General features: G+C 55.3%; 1 protein-coding gene across 1 annotated transcript in view; it reads left to right on the plus strand.

Annotated features, from left to right (window-relative positions):
- The window catches only part of NOS1 (nitric oxide synthase 1), a 42,444-nt gene extending 22,459 nt beyond the window's left edge, over positions 1-19,985 (plus strand). The window contains 19 exon segments of the mRNA XM_066331093.1: positions 644-838; positions 1,043-1,088; positions 1,957-2,041; positions 5,158-5,302; positions 5,643-5,747; positions 6,109-6,167; positions 8,831-8,947; positions 9,684-9,858; positions 10,680-10,818; positions 11,454-11,532; positions 11,958-12,151; positions 12,646-12,815; positions 13,557-13,767; positions 14,862-14,949; positions 15,230-15,351; positions 15,715-15,863; positions 16,380-16,574; positions 18,002-18,120; positions 18,929-19,985. Coding sequence (XP_066187190.1) covers positions 644-838; positions 1,043-1,088; positions 1,957-2,041; positions 5,158-5,302; positions 5,643-5,747; positions 6,109-6,167; positions 8,831-8,947; positions 9,684-9,858; positions 10,680-10,818; positions 11,454-11,532; positions 11,958-12,151; positions 12,646-12,815; positions 13,557-13,767; positions 14,862-14,949; positions 15,230-15,351; positions 15,715-15,863; positions 16,380-16,574; positions 18,002-18,120; positions 18,929-18,944 — 2,409 coding nt within the window. The 3' untranslated portion in view covers positions 18,945-19,985.

A 19,985-nucleotide genomic window follows, 5' to 3' on the forward strand; every position in this document is an offset into this window, starting at 1 on the left:
GGGACCCTGCTGTGTGTGGGCCAGGCTGGAGGGACACAGGGACTGGGTGGGACATGTGTGGAGACATCCACCCGAGGACAACAGCTGAAACTGGGCTGTGCCTCCCACATTTGGGCTGCTGCAGTGGGATTTAATAATCCTCGCCCTCTGGATGTTGTAAAACAACACCAGTAGCACCTGAGTCCTGCTGGTCCAGAGGGAATATCCCAATAGGGGAAAAATCCAGCCCTTCTGACCTATCCATGAGGCAGGAACTGGCCCAGGCTCTCCCCTAGCCTTCACTTAAAGGCTGAGTAACAAAACCAGCCCTTGGCAACCCAGCTTCAAAGGGTGAGAGTCCTCCACAGAGCTGTGTCGGAGCTGCCCCTTTGGAAGAGCTTCCCAAGAGCAGAGGATGCTCCATCCCATTCATCCTATCTTTTTTTGGCCCAGGACAATTATCAGGGGGAACAGGGCTCCCATAGCACATCTATTCTCAAACCACTGAGGCAGCTTTAGAGCCTCCTTGGGAAGACGATCCACCTTGGATCACGCCCAAAGACCATGGGAATATTTGGGACCAACAGCTCCAAACATAAAATGTTGGGTTTTCCCCTCTGGGCTGCGTTGTTGACTGCTGTCTCTGCTCTCCTGTCCCCGACAGAGTGACAAGGTGACCATCGTGGATCACCACTCGGCCACCGAGTCCTTCATCAAGCACATGGAGAACGAGTACCGCTGCCGGGGCGGCTGTCCCGCCGACTGGGTCTGGATTGTGCCGCCCATGTCGGGCAGCATCACCCCTGTCTTCCACCAGGAGATGCTCAACTACCGCCTGACGCCCTCCTTCGAGTACCAGGTGCTGTCCCCACCACACCTTCCAACTCCTTCACCAGCTGAGCAGTGGATATTTCACCCCAACACAATGTAACAGGGGGGTTTGCCCCTCCGTGGGCACCTGAGCTCCCAGGTCTTAGTCACTCAGAGCTACTTCCCTTTGAGAGTCCCGAATGGGTGGGTGAGGAAGTGGCCTGGAAGGCTCCTGGACCCCTGCCCTCTCCAGCCTGCAGGTTTGAGTGGATGGCTCCTGGATCCCATTGAACCTACAGGTTTGTGTGGGTGGCTCCTGGATCCCATTCCAGCCTTCAGGTTTGAGTGGATGGCTCCTGGATCCCATTGAACCTACAGGTTTGTGTGGGTGGCTCCTGGATCCCATTCCAGCCTTCAGGTTTGAGTGGATGGCTCCTGGATCCTGGGAACCCAAGAGTGGGACAGGGGCTGTGGCCCAGCAGGGGATCAAATGCTGCTGCTGCTGGGGTATTTAACACTCCAGACCATGAAAAAAACCCCTAAGCAAACATTCCCTCGTTATCCAGCCATTCCTGCTCCGGTGCTTTCCACACAATGTGACCTTTAGTCAAGAGCCCTTAAGGAATAATCAGAGAGCAGGAGCAGTCTGTTCACTCCTGTAACCAACCCACCAGGCACCCCGATGCTTCCTGGCTCTGATTGCAGCCTGCAAGGGCACGGAATGAGCTTCTGTGTGCTTGCTCCCGGCTTCAGCTGCCTCCCCTTCCCAAAGGGCCTCTTAGGGGAAAAAAACCCTGTGGCCAGAGCAGGGGAAAGGATCTGTTTCCATCACCTCCCCCCTTCTGGCATTGCTTTCTTTTTGGCTGGGGCCTATTAACGCTCCTCTCAAGAGGTGACAGAGCAATTGGCCAGATGCTCTCACAAGCCAGGAGGGTTTATTAGATTGCAATTTTCCTGGGCATGTTCCATTCCACCCTCCCAAAAAAAAAAAAAAAGCTCCATGAAGCTCCAAGGATCAGGGACACTGAGAGGAGAGGGAGAGCTGTGGAGCAGGAGCTATTCCTCCCCTTCCTGACTGGAAGACTTTAACTCTCAGTGCTGTGGATGCTGCATTTCTCCAAGCTCTGAGCACTCCCCACCATCTGATCCTGCTTTTCCCTCTCCTAGCCGACCCCTGGAACACCCATGTCTGGAAAGGGGTCAATGGGACCCCCACCAAGAAGAGGGCCATTGGCTTTAAGAAGCTGGCAAAGTAAGTACCAGCAGGCTCTGGAAAGTCCTGGAATGTTTGGGGCTGCTCCTGGATTTGAGCACCCCATGGGTGTGTGCATCACCCTACAGATGATGGGCTCTGAGCCTGGGCTTTGGGCTCCTGAAGGCTTTACCTGCCATGAGGGACATTTAGGGACACAGGCAGTCCTTTGAACACCCCCTTAGATCACCAGAAGGGCTGTGACCAGGTGAATACCAGATTTTGGATATTGCTTGTTCTCCCAAGCTGCTCATTCTCCACTTAGGAGGTCTTAATGCTCAGGGATGGCTTTCCCACTTTTTGAGGGTGTTTTGCCTGGTTTTCCTTTCCTTGGGGCAGGAGGATTCCCCCTCCCTGTTCAGGGTTGTGCTGGCACTAAGGGGATGAAACTCCTGTCCACATTCCTCCTTTTCCCATTGACTTTTCCCCTACTTGAGGAGAACCTGCTCCAGTGTGTGCCCAACCCTCCAAACACCTGCTCTGGAAGGAAGGGGGGAGATGGGAATGAGGAATCTCCCTGCAGGCAGCAGATGGATCAGGGCTGAGCTGAGATTTGCACTTCATGGTCAGTTGACCCCTGGCAAGGTTCCACCCCAGCCCCTCTTCCCTGCCAAGGCTCCTCAGCAGCAGGGGCGCAGGAATGGAGCGCAGTTTGGACCCTTTGGCCGATTCTGGCCCAAATCCCTCCCCTGTGGGCCATTGGCACAGAGGAGCCGCTGGTCCCGTGGCAGCAGAGCCCTGGGCCAAGGCAGGAGAGGGCTGGGTGTGCCCTGGTGACGGTGGCCAGGCTGCCAGGTGGCCCTGGCTCGGCACAGCATCTCCCCACGCTTCAGCTTCCCCGAATCCCTGCTATCAATTTGCTCCCACTCTTCAGCTGTCACCTCCTGTGAGCTGTTCCCCGTGGTGCATCCATAAACAGGCTCAGCAGCTGAGGAATGTGCTCCTGCAGCTGACACTGGGGCTGGGGAGGGAGCAGGAGGATTCATGGAGTTTGGAGTAAAAAATGCTTTCGTTGCTGTGTGCCCCCATTGAGGGATGGTTTTATAGAAATGTGAGCGTGGCAGGTGATTTAAAACAAAATCTCCATTGTTCCCGGTGTAGGGAAAGGAATTGTTTCTGTAATTCGCCATTATCCTGTCTGAATCTGAGCTTATCAGCTGTAGAAGAGGCAGCCTGAGCCAGAACCTTGAGCATGAGAAATATGGCTAAATCTGAGCCTGCAGACCTGCAGTCCCTGCTCTGCCTGTCCCTTCCCTGCCCAGGGGCCAGTGCAGGTCCTGGGGACAGGGGACAGTGCCACCACGGGGTAACCAAGGGGCAGGACTTCACTGACGAGGGTGAAACAGCAGCAAAGAGAAATGCTCCGAGGCTGACTTTGCCATGGAGAGGAGCTGCCAGGGGCAGGCAGGATAAACCAGCCTCGAGGAGTTTCTACTTCTTCTTTCCTCTTTTTTTTTTTTTTTCCCCTCCCTAAATGATCCCCCCAAACCAGAGTGTTTCTGGGCAGGAGGGGGAATCGGAGCTCCTCCAGCCCAGTGTTGACCATTGCAGCTGCAGCCTCCATTCCCCACAGCCCGTCTGAAGGGGCTGCAGGAGTCCTGCTGAACTCAGAAACCTGGGGCAAGGGCTGTCAAAGTGAATCAGGCAGCTCTTCCCCTTGCAGAGGCCGCAGACGCGCTTCGTGCTCCCTCAGCCTCCCAAAAATTGCCTTTCCCTGTTGCAACATCAGCCTAAATCCAGACCTGATGGATTTCTGCCTTTCTGGTGGCCCCATTTAGAGGCTTGGTGGTCCACTTAGAAAGAGAGATGTTCAGCGTGTAGGAAAACCAGCGCTGATGTGATTATGAATGTCCCTAGAGCAACAAGCCCACAAGCCCTGTCCCTCATCATGGTGCTCCCACTGATGCCACAGACAAGGAATCAGCATTCCTGGAGCTGCATCACCTGGGCCAGGATTGGAGAAAGGCTGGTGACTTCCCAGGGCCCCTCTGCCCTGAGCCACCAGGGAAAACTGGAGGAAAAGCACCTGGTCATGGCTGCAGGCACAGGAAAGAGCCAGCTGGGCACAGCCTGGCAAGGCTGGGATAAATGTGTGTCCTAGGGGGACTTTATGATGTTTGTATCCCTAATTTGGGAGGTTTCATCCCGAATTTGCCCTAAGCCAGGACAATGTGCCAGCCCCCGGCCTCGGGAGGGCTGCTCCTCCTGATGCCTTGGGAAGGCTGAGCTGGAACAGACTGGACAGAGCAAGAGAATAAAGCAGGTGTTTATTGAAAGGCCTTTAGGTTCACCTTGAGCAGGACAAGAGCCTGGCCAGGGCTACACCCAAGGTGGACCCAAAATGGACACAAGAAAATGGCTGACTGCTCATGAGGTCTCATATTTTTATAAGTTTTGGTCCAATTGCATATTGGGCTTTAATCCTCCAGTTACAGCTTCAGGTTGTGAGGTCCCATCCTTCTTGTTCCTCCCTCCAGCCACCTTTGTTTGTGCTTTTGGCCTGAACACCCTGAAGGTTGTCCTTGGTGTGCAGCAGGAGAAGGATTTGTTTTGTGTCCCTGCTGTGTGCAGGGCTGGGTGACACTGACTGTGAGCTCAGAACTCACCCCTGGGCACCACAGAATCTCAAAACGTGAAAGCTCAAACTTCAGGCATCACTCCCAGGGGAGTTTTCGGTGTCACCAGAGACAGCTCAATGTGACCTCAGTGTCCCCAGGCTCTGTGGGGAGCAGGGCTGGCCAGAACCCCATTGGATTTAAGGGATGGAGGAGCTGCTGTTGCTCCTGTAGCTCCAGCTCTGGTTGGTTCCAGCTTTTCCTTCGGCGTCCCCTGCCCCTGATTCCTCTCCTGCTCCTGCAGAAATACCACCCCCATGCCTGGTTTAGCATTTTCCTCCTTCAACCCATTCAGGTGTTTGAGCTCTCTTCAAGCTCTCCCATCTCCTCTTCCTCTCTGACAAGTTCTGAGCTCTTCCAAGCTTCTCTGATTGCCGTATAACAACCAAACATTTGATGCTACAGCTTTGTATGGCTGTTCATTTAATAAGAAATACAAAGGTCTGGGCTAGACGCACTGTAAGGACCAAACTCTGACTGGGATTTACTCCTGCTTCCCAGGGCTGTGAAGTTCTCAGCCAAGCTGATGGGCCAAGCCATGGCCAAGAGGGTCAAGGCCACCATCCTGTATGCCACAGAAACAGGGAAGTCCCAGGTCTATGCAAAAACTCTGTGTGAGATCTTCAAACACGCCTTCGATGCCAAGGTACTGTTCCAGCTCCTGACACGTGAGGGGTGTGAAATCCTGGGGGCTCCAAGGAAATACGTGGAAAACAGCTGCCCAGGCCCTTCAGGATGTGTCCCTGTGGGTCTGGCTTGGAGCCTGCACGGGGATTTTTCCAGCTGATTTCCTGCTGCCGTTGCAGTGCCTGTTTTGCCTGTGGCCCCTCAGGTGGCAGCTCCAGGGCTCCCCGTGTCCCTCCAGGCTCCTGTTCCCGTCCTCCCCGTGCTGAGATCTCAGCAGGGGTGTGCTGTCCCCATCTCCAGGGGCACTGGAGCCAGCCCAGGATGGCTCCCACCTCTCTGTAACCTCTCTGTGCTCCCAGGTGATGTCCATGGACGAGTACGACATCGTGCACCTGGAGCACGAGACCATGGTCCTGGTGGTCACCAGCACCTTTGGCAACGGGGACCCCCCTGAGAACGGAGAGGTAGGACAGCAGGGAGGGGGGACAGCAGTGGGACAGGGCCAGGAATGTCCTCTTTTGGCTCAGACTGAACTGGAATGACCCAGAACATGACCAGGTGCTGTAGCTGCCTCCAGCCTGCTCTGGAGCAGGGATAGCTCCTGGTTCTCTGCCATGAGACAGCCACTGATCCGTTGTTAAATTCATCCTGTGTCACCACCACCAGTGTCACACAGAAGGTGACAGTCCCTTGGTTTGGGGGCTGTGACCTGGACAGCTGGGAACAGCGAGCAGGGAGCAGAGCCACAGCCCAGGCTGCGCTCAGGGCTGAGTTTCCTGCAAAACCTGGCAAAACTGAGAGCCATTTTTATTCTTTTTTCTGTAGAAATTTGGCTGTGCATTAATGGAGATGAAGAATCCCAACTCCAACCTGGAGGAGAGGAAGTAAGAGCACTCCAACCCCTTCCCCTCCCAATCCAAACCCCAGCGTGCAGGACTGGTTCCCTGCCTTCATCCTCTCCCAAGGGGAAATCCTCGGGCAGATCTGACATTTGCAGGTGCCCAGGGATGGGACCTGCCCGGAGACCCAGGGAATGGAGACAGTGGAGGTCTTAGGAAGAACAAAAGCACAGTCAGAAGTGCCTGTGGATCCCAGCTTGTAATTCCCCGGGATGACACTTTAAAGCTTCTCTCTTCATCTTGAAGAGGCAGGAATCTATGAAAAAAACAGATAAAAGTAGTAATTTTCCCAAAATCATTGATTCTGAGAGCCAGGGCCTGTCCAGGAGGCACCAAAATAGTAAGAGTTGGAGGTAGAAGGGAGTTCCCAGCCTTGCAGATGTAGGTGGGGGAGGGCTTGAGTACCAGATTTAGCCGCATGCATGGTGTGAAAAGATTTCTAGGGAAAATAAGAGCTGTGATAATCCTGTGATGTTTGTAACTGGTACCTTGGAGACAGAATCTGGGACTGTAGAAAATCCCCCTTCAGGGGAAAATGAGCTTTGAGCATCTCCGTGCAGATCCCAGGGGCTGGGAAAGGAGGGCAGTGAGAATAATCATTTGGGGTCTCCTCTTATTTTAGCTGCGAAGAATAAAATATTTCCCTGAACTGGGACACCGCTCTGCCCTGGAATGTCTCCTGAGTTAACAACCGGCACAGGGCTGCTCCTTAATTAAGGATGGATCAGCCCTGGCCAGGGATCCAGGGCAATTGCAGCGCCCTGACTCGGGGCGGTGTCAGCGGGGCCGTGGAGCGGTGACAAACACGGCAGGGCCCAATCTGTGGCTCTGCAGAGCTGGCCCTGCTGCAGCCCTGAAGTGCTCTCCTTGCTGTGCAGCCGGGTCAGCTGATGGATCCCTGCAGGGCTGTCCAGCTGAAAACCCATTAGGATCCTAATGGCCTCGTGCCTTAATGGGGACAGCGGCAAAACGGGACGTGCAGGTGCCCTGGAACGGTCAGGGTGGAGAAGGAGCATTCCACACGTGGTTCTCACCCCAAGGTTCCGCACCCCAAGGTGCAGAGGTGCAAATCTTTTTGTTGGGTGCAGAGATGCTGCCCACAGCCGGTCAGGCAGATTTGAGGAGGTTAAAAGCCCCTGAGCTGGGTGCTTGCTGTGCCAGACACCTCCCAAGTGTGATTTAAGGGCTGGTAGGGGTTTCTAAGAGCCAGGCAGGGACAACTTCCACTATCCCAGGCTGCTCCATCCAGCCTGGCCTTGGACACTTCCAGGGATCCAGGGGAATCCACAGCTTCTCTGGGCAAACTAGTTTGAGATTGCCCCAATCAAATGTCCAGGACCTTGCTGACATCAAGTACAAAAAACCCCTTTTGCCATGAGAAAAGGAGATCTGGAGGAGACTGCCAGGTGACGAGGGGCAGTGCAGTGTCACCTGCTAAAAGAGCTGGAGAGAGCAGTTCCTGTCCATGCACCCGAGGGACTCCCAGCTCCCCCAGGGAATCTGAGACCCCCCAGGACAGGGTGGCCTCTCTAAATCCCAGTGTCACAGGATCCTGTCAGGGCTCTGTGGCCACAGCTCTCTGCCCACAGCCCTGAGGCTGTGCTGGGGTTGATATTTGGCTCCTCATACCTTATGGCAAGGGTTTTCCAAAGCATTCCTAAGCCATTCCTATTCCAAGCCTGCTGTTCAAAGGCAGCCCATCCTTCAGCAGCCATCCCACACCACAAGGACCTTCTCATTCCAGCTGCTGTCCCAACCTGGGGAATTTGGGCTTTGTGCCCATCTAATCCAGAGGGTTGTGCTGCCCTGAACAGAGTCTGGAGTCACAGGAAATCCCCCACACTGGGAGATGAGCTTTGAGCATCCCAGAGGCTGGGGACGAGGGATAAGCCGGGGTGAGGACGTGGCCAGGGCCAGCAGGGTGGGCTGCAGCAGGGGGACAGGCAGAGAAGCGTGGAGGCCAGGGCGGAGAGGGGAGGCTGAGGGCAGAGGTGGCTCTGGGGGCTGTGTGACCTGGCTGTCACTGGGCTCGGGGCTGTGCTCTCCGCGTGCCGTGCCGGCTGCAGGAGCTGTGCCGTGACTCATGCACACACCACTGCTCACTGCTCTGGCTGTAAATTTAGAAACTCTTGTGTGGAGCAATTTTGGGAGATGGTTCAATTCAGAAATACTTCTGCTGTTGTCAGATTTTTTTAAATTTTTTTTTTCTCTGCTCCCCTTCCCCCTCCTCATCCCTTCTTCTCTCACTTAGTTTTTTTTACATTTCCCACTTCCTATGAATGAAACAACCCTCAGAATATCTCTTCAGACACACACCCGACCTTGTGTGCTGCCAGGGAAGGACAGGTAAAGCCAAAGGTCCTGGCAGCTCTGCGTCATTGGGGACAGCGTGGTGGCCAGCACCGTGGGAGGTGACAAGGACCTGATGGAGCATTCCTGCTCCAGCTGGGGGATGCAGAGGGGTTGCCATGGCTTTATTCCCAGAGGGAACACATTCCTCTGTTCTTCCCACAGGGCCTGCTCATGGAATGGTGAGCCCTGAGCTCTGCTGTGGTGTCCCCCACGCTTGGGTCCCCTCTGAGCACGAAGGCAGGTGAGAGGCACTCAGGTGACCCCGGTGTGACCCTGGCTGCTGTCACTGTTCACAGGAGCTACAAGGTCCGGTTCAACAGCGTCTCCTCGTACTCGGACGCACGGAAATCCTCCAGTGATGGCCCTGACTCCAGGGACAACTTCGAGAGCACGGGGCCCCTGGCAAACGTCAGGTAAAGGGGACAGGGAGGGAGGAGACACCGTTTTTGTGTTCAGAGTCAGATGTGTATTAATTCTTACCTGTAGTGCAGGATCATGGGTTGTGAGTTCCAGCTCACAAGGTAGAACACAGAGCTCACAATGGCTCTGTCTCTATCTCTTTCCAAGGTCTTTTAAGCACTAATTGTCCAATAATGAGATGACAGTAAAATTATTTTTACTTTTAACCCAATAACCAACCACCCCTGGCCCACAATGCAGACCTTTTCACCCAGTTACAAGCTACCACCCAAACCCATGGAGAAGAAGGTGAAAAAGGACTTAGCCTATGCCCTAAATCCTCCATATTGCTTTATATATATATATATATATTACTATATACTAAAATCTTACATTCTAAGTTTTCCACTCTGTGACATCCACACTTCTGTTCAAACTACACTCCCCCAGCCCCAATGCCATCACTCAATTTCAGAAGCCTGTTCCATGACCTCAGGTCAAATGTGGTGCTTGCTGAGGGTCAGTGCCTGCTAGAACAGAAAGTCTGAAATTCCCAGCTCCCGGGATTCCAACAGGAGGAACAGAGCAGGAGCTGGTGCTGCACAGACCTCGTCACTCCCGCCTCACCCTGAGGTGTTTTGGTGATGTGCAGACCCCTCCAGGCTGCTGTGGGTGGTGGTGGGGCAGAAGGGGACGTGGCAGAGTCTGTGCCAGTGTCCCCCCCAGCTGAGCAGCCCCATGTCTGCACAGGTTCTCCGTGTTCGGGCTGGGCTCCCGGGCTTACCCCCACTTCTGCGCCTTCGCCCGCGCCGTGGACACGCTCCTGGAGGAGCTGGGGGGAGAGAGGATCCTCCGCATGGGAGAGGGGGATGAGCTCTGTGGCCAGGAGGAGTCCTTCAGGACCTGGGCCAAGAAGGTCTTCAAGGTAACCTGGGGCTGCCCTGGTGCTGCAGGGAGGAGCAGGGGGGAGGAGGACAGAGGTTAGAGCTGGGTCTGGACCCAGCCTCCCTTTCCCTGCCCCGGGACACTCTGGCACCGCCCCAGCCCGTGGCGGAATGGTGAAATGCTGCTCCTTCTCCAAGTGTCTCCTCCAGAAGCAGCTTAGAGCAGGCCCCAGGAGCAGCCATTTCAGGTCCATGCACACACACACGCCTCAGTGGAGGAGAGACAGGAAGGGCCTCCTGTGTGATATGTTCCAACAAGGTTTATGTCAGCATGCTGAAGGGATTAGGGACAGAAGACCCTGACCGTGTGCTGTGCACAGGCTTAAGGATGGCGTCAGGAACCCAGGGGCACAGGGGTGGTGCAAAGGCAGGGCAAGGGGCAGCAAACTTACGGGGGGGATGAGGGATGAACAACTGGAGTGGGCAGGGTCAACTAGACAGTGGGGAAGCAATCCAAGGTAAATTGGCAGTGGTTCTGCAAGACACCATGAGGGAAGTCTTCTCTGTCCATCTAGGCAGGAAAAACTCTATGGTAAATCTTTCCAGGGCAAACTTTCCGGAAGTTTCCCTGAGAGGATTTTTAGGGTTCCCACCCCAGCCCACAACAAAGAGGGTGGGGCTGATGCTCTCCTTTGTGCTGACCACCAAAAGGTCACCGATGTGTTGAATTCCCGTGTCATCCCAAATCTCTGGGAAGGAGAATGCCCATGGCCACAGCCCTGCGCTGCTGGGGGCTCCTTCTCCCCGTGGGTGGGCTGAGCTGTGGTCGGGGGGCTGCCTGAGGGCCTGGTGCGTGCTGCAGGCAGCCTGTGACGTGTTCTGCGTGGGGGACGACGTCAACATCGAGAAGGCCAACAACTCCCTCATCAGCAACGACCGCAGCTGGAAGAGGAGCAAGTTCCGCCTGACCTACGTGGCCGAGGCCCCCGAGCTCACACAAGGTACAGACTCACTCTGGCGGTGGGGCAGAAGGAGAAGACATGGGGGTAAAGCGGCCAGACCCCGTTTGTTGTGTCTGTTGAATTCCCAGCGTTTCAGCCCTGCCTTTCCCCCCATCCCATGCCCAAGGAACAGCCTGGGACGGTCCCAGGCCCCTCAGGCCGGTGCCTGTTCGTGTCCGTAACAGAGATGTTTGGACATGATCTGCTCTCCCTCCTCCTGACCCCATTTTTTGAAGCGAGGAGCTGGAAACTTGGGATCTTTCCAGGCTCATTTTGTCCAGCCCTGCTGCCCCGAGCGCTGCGGAGCGAAGGCAGGCCAGCCCACGGACACCTGGCCCCTCAGCACGGCTCCTGCAGCTCCTCACCGCCTCGGCTCCTCCAGATCCCGCCCTCTCCTGCAGCCAGGTGGCTCTGGCAGCGAGAGGAGCCTGTGCCCAGGGCCCTCAGTCTCACGGGGGTGGTTTTGGAGCCCTCCTCTGTCACTGAATTAACCTGCGCGGTTCAGCCCTGGGCTGGCAGGAGGGAGGTCAAACCATCCCCGTGGTCTGAAGGGCTGAACCCACAATGATCCGACAAAAGCCAGAAGCCTTGGGCACGCTCTGCTGAGTCCCTTCCCTGACTCTGTTCCTCCTCAGGGCTGTACAGCATCCACAAAAAACGCGTCTATGCAGCCCGGCTCCTCACACGGCAGAACCTGCAGAGCCCCAAGTCCAGGTAGGAGATGCTGCACACCTGGGGCACCCCAAACTGTGACAAACAGCCCCTGAGCCCTGCATGTCCGTGAAATCCACCTTTGTGCCAACCACGAGTCAGGCTGGAGGCCAGTGGAGGGTGTTCCTGAAGTCCATCCATGGTGAAATTCCTGCTGGCACCTCCCTCAGCCCACGGGGCGGGGAGCTGGCTGGAGTGACAGCAAAGGAAGGATAAAATCACTGAGCAAGAGGTTAAATTGGTTTTTTCCCCTTTTAAAAAGTCCCTGAGGGTGAGTCAGGGTGCACTGCAGTGTCCCTTCTCCTTGCTGTGACCTGGGTGACATGGCCACCACAGCTTGGACGTGCCACCACCACTGTCCAGGGCTCAGCCACTTCCTGAAGAATCCCCCAAAACACTTTTCCCTGCTTTTCCTTCTTCTCCCGCAGCCGCCTGACGATTTTCCTGCGCCTGCACACCAACGGGCACCAGGAGCTCCAGTACCTGCCCGGGGACCACCTGGGGGTGTTCCCAGGGAACCACGAGGACTTGGTCAATGCCCTCATAGACAGGCTCGAGGATGCCCCTCCAACCAACCAGGTGGTGAAGGTGGAGCTGCTGGAGGAGAGGAGCACGGCTCTAGGTAACCAGGAAGGGCAGGTGGCCTCTCTCCTGCTTTCCCAGCTCCTGAAGTTCTTGTAGCTCCTCAGGGAGGTGGGTGGCCCCAGGAAAACTATTTTCATCTCCCTGCTGTGTTTGCCTGGATTGGGAGCGCCTCCTTCATCCCTGCTCTGCCCAGAGTCATTGTTCATCTGCTCTTGGGATGTGGAGCAAGGGTTTGAAGGGTGGGCAGAGCCCTGGGGAAGATATTTCCTTATTCCATGGGAAAACGGAAGGTATTTACATTCCCTTAGAGAGGGAAATGTCTAGGACTCAGAAGGAGAGTTAAGGGATCTTGAGGGGCCATCCCAACACCGTATCTCAGGGATCAGTCTGATTCCCTACTGCCATGCACGGTGTAACTGGAGAGGGAAAACCCTAATCCAGTGTCTCAGAGGGGGATGAAAACCAGGATTTGCCCACCTTGGCCCTGCTGCTCAGCTGATCCCAGGCTTGTGCTGGATCCCCTCCTGGCAGGTGTCATCAGCAACTGGACAGACGAGAACCGTGTCCCACCCTGCACCATCTTCCAGGCCTTCAAGTACTACCTGGACATCACCACCCCTCCCACCCCGCTGCTGCTGCAGCAGTTCGCTCTGCTGGCCACCAGTGACAAGGAGAAAAAACGTCTGCAGGTCCTTAGCAAGGTAAAGAGCCCGAGTCCCAGGTTCTGCCAGGCCCTGGGGACAATCCCAGCCCAGCCAGGGTGTTTGCATCCCACACTGTGCTTAGGCTGTGTCTCTGTGGCTGAGCAGGGCTCAGGGTGCTTTCAGTGCCACCACTCCACGTGTGTCAATGTTTTGCACAAATGGGACAGGACCACAGGACCACCTTGAGCTTTATTGCAGCATCAGCCTCATAACAGGCTGAGACAATTGAAGGATGGCAACAGCTCACGTCTTGCCAGCAGTGGCCCAAGATTTCTTTGTTATGGGGCATTGTAAAGGTTTTCCAGCCAATAGCACATAGCTAAAGCTTACAGACAATTGTTCTACCGATCACTGAAAGCACACGTACACCTGCTTCAAACAGTGCTTGCTTGGATGCCTTCTATTAATACACAATAGTCCATTATTAAGCTTAAAACCTTCTACTGTCTTGTTCAGCATATTTTTCTGCAGCCTTAAGGTCTATCCTGGCCAAACCTAAAACTCAAACTATGGTTTCATGTCCTTGCCTGCTGCACCATTGTAACCTTTCCTGCTTTCAAGCTTTGCAGCTGCCGCTATTTCTAAGTTCTGCTCTCTGTTTCTGGGGCCTGCTTTCACAGCCTTCTGAAAGCCTTCTCACCTTTAGTGTTTCCCACAGCTATGGACCTGCTGGGATATCACTTGAGGCGCCTGGAAAAGGTGGATGCTGCAGCTCTCTCCTCCCTGTCTCTTTCCCAGGGCTTGCAGGAGTACGAGGAGTGGAAGTGGTCCAAGAACCCCACGATCGTGGAGGTGCTGGAGGAGTTCCCCTCGGTGCAGATGCCCTCCACGCTGCTGCTCACCCAGCTGCCCCTCCTGCAGCCTCGCTACTACTCCATCAGCTCGTCCCCGGAGATGTACCCGGGGGAGGTGCACCTCACCGTGGCCGTGGTGTCCTACCGCACCCGAGGTACCCGGCAGGGCTGGGCTCCGGGGAGCGGCAGCAGCAGAGGCACAGGGGCAGCCCCACCACAGCTCTGGCAGGGAGATGCTCCTTTAAAGCTTTTCTGCCTGCTCGGGGGTGCCTTGGGAGCGCTGACCTGAAACAGAGTGGACAGAGCTAGAGGATAAAGTAGGGATTTATTGAATGGCTTTTAGGATACACCTTGGGCAGGAAAAGAGCCTGACCTGGTACACCCAAGGTGGACCCAAAATGGTCACAAAATGGCTGATCAGTCGCGAGGTCTCACATTTTTTTTTAAAAAGTTTTGGTCCATTTGCGTATTGGGGTTTAATTGTCCAGTTTCAGGTTGTGAGGTCCCATCCTTTTTCCTCCCTCAGTCCACGGTTGTTGTGCTTTTGGGCCTGAAAACTTGTAACAGTTGTCCTTGGTGTGCAGCAGGAGAAGGATTTGTTTTGTGTCCCTGCTGTGTGCAGAGCTGAGTGACACTGACTGTGAGCTCAGAGCTGCAGCCCTGGGCACCACAGAACCTCAAAACATGAAAGCTCAAACTTCAGGCATCCGCAAGAGTAGGTTCCCCCAAACCACAGCACTGCTGTCCCATGGAGAGTGGCGGTGACACAGAGATGACACTTCTGGGGCAGGTACATAATCCAAGCTCCGTGTAGGATTCTATTTGCCCCCCCCAAAATCCACCTTCCCAGTAGCCACACTTCTGCAGCAGCACAAGCAGTGATGTGTCCAACTATGTTCGTGGTGTAGACAGAGACAGTCCTGGTGCTCTGCAGGACACAGGGAGGACAGTGGGGCTGCCACGGAGGGTTTGTGTCTGGGAGCATCACCGTGCTGCTCCTGCCAAAAAGGTCCAAAGGAGAGCTGGGTGCTGCCTGAGGATTGTGGAGGTCCAGCTATGTCAGGTGTGGGTCCTGCGCAGCTCCAGAGAGGAATCCAAGTGCCAAACTCTGCCAAGTCCATGGAGAATGGATGCTGAGGTGTGAAATGTTTCAGGGAGGCGTTCATGCAGGATGTAGCAGGGGGCGTTTCGAAAAGAAACCTGAGTCATTGGGTGATGTACAGACCTCCTCCTCTCCCTCCCTTCCCAGATGGAGAGGGGCCAATCCACCACGGAGTCTGCTCCTCGTGGCTCAGTCGGATCCAGACGGATGAAGTAGTGCCCTGCTTTGTCCGAGGGTGAGTGACCCACCCAGGGCCAGGCCTGAGGAAGAGGAGTGAGACCCCTCATAGGACGAGCTCTCTGCCCTCGATTGTTGTCACAGTGGCAGAAAAAAACAGGGCTGGCTTTGTGAGCAAATGGTTCCCCTTTGAGAGAAATTCTGCACAAAAATGTCACATCCTGGGATTTTACCGCATTTTCTACCCCTCTGTCTCTGGGAGGTGTCTCAGCTGGCTGTGGGCACAGGGGAGGGAGGAACACCCTGCTTGTTTTTAACTGGCTCTTTGGTGTGTGCAGTGCCCCCGGGTTCCACCTGCCCCAGGACCCGCAGGTGCCCTGCATCCTCATCGGGCCCGGCACCGGCATCGCCCCCTTCCGCAGCTTCTGGCAGCAGCGGCTCTTCGACATCCAGCACAAAGGTGGGACCATCCTCTTCTTCACCCTGAACAGGTTTGGGGCGGGGCCATCCTCTTCCTCACCCCGAACAAATCTGGGGTGGGGCCGTCCTCTCCCTCACCTAGAACAGGTTTGGGATGGGGCCATCCTCTTCCTCACCCTGAACAGGTTTGGGATGGGGCCATCCCCTTCCTCACCTGGAACAGGTCTGGGGTGGGGCTGTCCAGTTCCTCACCTCACAGAGCTCTTGGGAACCCTGGCTGAGGTGTAGGCACGAGGCTCCCACCCTGCCAGGCTGTCCCCGCAGATCTGCTGGCAGTCTGGAGGGAGGTGGCTGGTGGCAGCTGGTGGCCGCGGCGCTGAGTGCTGTCCCTGGCTGTCCCCAGGGCTGAAGCCGTGTCCCATGGTGCTGGTGTTTGGCTGCCGGCAGTCCAGGATCGATCACATCTACAAGGAGGAGACGCTCTTTGCCAAAACCCAGGGTGTCTTCAAAGAGCTGTACACGGCCTATTCCCGGGAGCCCGACAAACCAAAGGTGGGCACGGCCCCGGGGGCCCACGCAGCAGGGCGGGGACACGCCGGTTCCTTGGCCAGGGGTCACTCGTCACTGGGGCACCTAAATGGGTGGGATTGTCCCTTCCCAGTGGGCACCGTTCCCGGGGCGTGTCCCCATGCCAGTGCCAGCTGGAACGTGTGCCCAGGCTGCTCCTGCAGGGGGGAAAGGAAAGGCAAGGGCAGGAAAGGAAAAAGGGAAGGGAAGGGGTCGGGTCACCCAGTGGGGTGGCCCAAAGCCAGTCCAAATGCCTGCTCCAAATTCCCACCGGGACCTGAACAAGCCTGGCAATGAAAGATGTGGTGGAGGTGTGCCCGTGCAGGAGCAGAACAATGCTTTGCTGCCGTCCCCATCTGGTTTTTGTCACTGTGGGTGCTGCAAGGGACAGCTGTGTCCCCTGCAGAGGAGAGGACACCCCTCATTGCTGCCCCCAGGGCAGGACAGGGCTGAGAAACCAGAGTTAACCTCAGCTCCCTCCTCCTCCTCCTCGTCCCTCAGAAATACGTGCAGGACGTGTTACAGGAGCAGCTGGCCCAGACCGTGTTCAAAGCACTGAAGGAGCAGGGAGGCCACATCTACGTGTGTGGGGATGTCACCATGGCCGGGGACGTCCTGAAGGCCGTGCAGAGCATCGTGAGGCAGCAGGGCCAGCTGTCGGCAGAGGAGGCAGGAGCCTTCCTCAGCAAGCTGCGGGTGAGTCGTGGGGCTGGGGGGTTCACAGGGAGCTGGAAACGAAGCACAGAGATCTTCTTCTGGGGTCTTAAAAAGCATCCTTGAGGGTTAAGAAACAGCAGTGGGTCCGCTTGTATAGAAAGTGTAAGGACAAATTAAAAAGAGCTTCATTAGAGAAATGTACGGCGTAGCTAGAGAATAAAAATGAGGTCTCAAAATGGCACGTGGCTCAGAGGAAATCACACAAAAATTGACAAAGCGTATAAAAAGCTGGCTGTAATTTAACAGATTTCACATTTGAGATAAAAATGAGGTAGGATTCAGGCTTTTGTCCAGCAATGTGATAAAGTCTCTCTCTCACGTGATCAGCCTTTTGATCTTTTTGTGTTTTTTTCTTTACCAGATTTTTAAGGGCACTCGGCTTTTTCTCTGATAACTCTTTATTGAGTTTAACAGCAGAGAATTACCATTGATGTCAAACTGAGGATGACAAAACCTCATAAAACGTTTCCCTTTCTGACACGGAGGGCAGATGGTGACTTAGTAGATGTTGTAGATGGTTTAGTTTGTGGTGCTGTTGTAGACTTCCCACAGTTAAAACAAACCCTTTTTGGCAGAGTCCACCTGCTCAGCTGCAAGAGTTTTTTCTGTAACTTTTGTTTGTGCCTCAAGGACCTTTTCAGGTTTCTCTCCCAGCTTTTCTCCCACCTGCGTGTGCCACCACGGCCACCTCCAGCCACGGGCACTGCACCTGCTGCCTCCACCACGGGGGCTGCACCCAGGGAGGCTCAGCAGGGTGACATTCCCAAGGTTTCTGTGTGCAGGGAGGTCACCTGGCTCCTGTGAGGAGCGTGCCCAACACCAGTGCCAGCGCTTTTGGGCCCCCCTGGCAGGGCTTGTTCTCGCTGCAAAGCCTCTCCATCCAAAAATGAGTTTATCAGGGCATTTTGTGGGTCCCCGCTCCAAATCCCCTTGTCTGTGTGCCCCATGCCAGGCACAGCTGAAGCTTGAATGAGCTCAGTTTGGGAGACAGGCCCATGGATGGATGCTGGAACAGCTCTGCTTCTCCCCAGGAGGATAGCTCAGCATGATTCCCATGGGATTTCCCCGTCTGGACCATGTCCCCACCTCCATCCTGGCCCCAAGGGAGCCCAGAGCCCCTGGTTGTCCACAGACTGGCACTAGGCTTCTGTGCCCTGCCAGCCAGGAATTCCCAGCAGCTGAGGGGGTCCAAAGGGTGGAACAGCTGCACTGTGTCCCGGGGTGTGACCTTGGGAAGGTCATTCCATCCCCTCCATGACGGACACTCCCTCCCCTCTGTCCCACTCCTGACAGACCCCAAACCCTCTCCCGTGCCTTTGGTGCCTCCCCACCACGCAGGACCCTGCTGGGGCTGACACCAGCCCTTGACAAACCCCATTTCTTCCCTCTGCCACCCTCTCTGGCAGGATGACAGCCGGTACCACGAGGATATTTTTGGAGTCACCCTGCGCACGTACGAGGTGACAAACCGCCTTAGATCCGAGTCCATCGCGTTCATCGAGGAGAGCAAAAAAGACACGGATGAGTGAGTCAACACGGTTGTTTGAACCCCTGCAGTCACCTCCTGGGCTGGGGAAGGGTGGGAGAGGATGGCAAAGGAAGCTTTGACTTTTGTGCACACCTCAGAGCAGAGGCTGAGGAAGGCACTGGATTTTTGCTCTGGAAGCCTGGCAGTGCCTCTGGAATAGCTGTCACCTCCCTAGGATAAATCCTCCCAGCTTCCCAACTTATTGCAATGATGTGCTCAGACCTGACAATCCCATCCAAAGGAAAATGGGCCTGCCTGCTTCCTGGCTGGAAAAACCCACAGGAAGGGGTGACTCTGCCCAGCTGCAGGGGAGTCATGCCCCTTCAGGAAAGATCCAGAGATTTTTCTCCCTGCTGTTGCAAAAACAACCAGAAGTCAGAAAAAAAAAAAAAATCTTGACATTTGCCGTGTTTGTTTCTGCTCTACCAAGTCCTGCCATTTGCTCAGCCTGGTTGTGGTGGGATTTTCCCTGGCTGAGCAGAAGGATTATTTAGGATCAAGGCTGGGCAGCTGCATGAATCTTGCTCCTTGTGCTGGCCCTTGGTGGCTTGGGGTGAAACCCCTTCCCTGTGCAGTGCCTGGAGTGGGTTTCCCCACATCCATGAGGTTTGGTAGAAACTTTTCCCCAGGGAGTCACATACTCTGGGGTCTGGACTCTATCAGAATGCCTCAGTTTCCCCCTTCCCTGCCCACCTCACCCAGCTCTGTAAACTCCTGCCCACAACATGGAAAGTGCAGGTGGGGATGTTCCCGGTGCTCCTCACTGCTCCCTCTAAGGCCAGCCTTTCTCCCCTTTCCCTTGCAGGGTTTTCTGCTCCTAACTGGACCCTTCGCCCCCAGGGGATGCCAAACCAGTCCCAGCACCTGCTGCCCCCTCCAGCTGGAGGGCACTGGGTTTTGTATTTCACGGACACGGTGGCTCCTTTCCCACGGGGAACTGCCCATGGAAAGCGCTCTGTCTCTCGTCCTGTTGTTGTGTCCTGATGATGATGATGATGATGATGACTTTTATTTCCTTTTCTTCCCCCCTTCTCTTGCTCTTGTCCTGTGGCCATTTCTTTTCACTTCCTTCCCCGTCCCTGGATTTCCCCACTGGAGTTTGATGGCTTTATAACCTGCAGTGGCTCTTTTCAGAATTCCACATTTCCCCTCCTTTCCCATGAGGGCATTTTGCAGCTGCATGAAATCACCACCTTTTGTGATCATTTTTGGGTGTTTCTGGGGGTGAGCAGAGGTAGCAGGGGCTGGGCAATGGCAAGGTCTCGTTGCTTGTCCAGAGCTGGGGGCTGTTCCTGCCAGGCTCCCTCTTTCCCCAGCTTGGGGCTTGGCTGAATCCTTGTGTTTTCATGGCTTTCCTTTGGATTGGGACAAACCTGGGCATATGCCTGAGGCTGGGGGCAGATGATGTGCAATTCCCTTGTGCCCATGGATTTTATTTATCCCCAAGCAGCCTGGGTACAGCTGTGTGGGGTTTTGATCTGATTTATGTGTCACGATCCCTCCTGAATGGGCCCTGCGCTTTGTCTCTCTCTCCCTGCTCTCTTTCCCTGCTCCCTGTGAGCCTCTCCTTTTGCTCCATCCCAACTTTTGCTGGCATGGAAGTTCTCCCACAAGCTCTGAACACACAGGCTGATGTGCAGGCCAAAGAAAAGCTCCTGGCAGTGACATCTCCAGAGGGTTTTACAGGGAATATTTGATCTGCTGCCACACGCTGAGGGCTTGGCTGCACGCAGAGCTTTGCATGCTCCAATCCCTCTCCCAGGTGAGCCTGGACAGCCACGAGGATGGGACAGAAGCAGCTCCCAGCTGCCAGAGGCACCAAAGGCAGCACTTGGAGGGGGATGGAGGCTCCAGGTCTTTGG

The sequence above is a fragment of the Sylvia atricapilla genome, chromosome 17 (genome assembly GCF_009819655.1).
Source record: "Sylvia atricapilla isolate bSylAtr1 chromosome 17, bSylAtr1.pri, whole genome shotgun sequence".
In the NCBI taxonomy this organism is placed as follows: Eukaryota; Metazoa; Chordata; class Aves; order Passeriformes; family Sylviidae; genus Sylvia; species Sylvia atricapilla.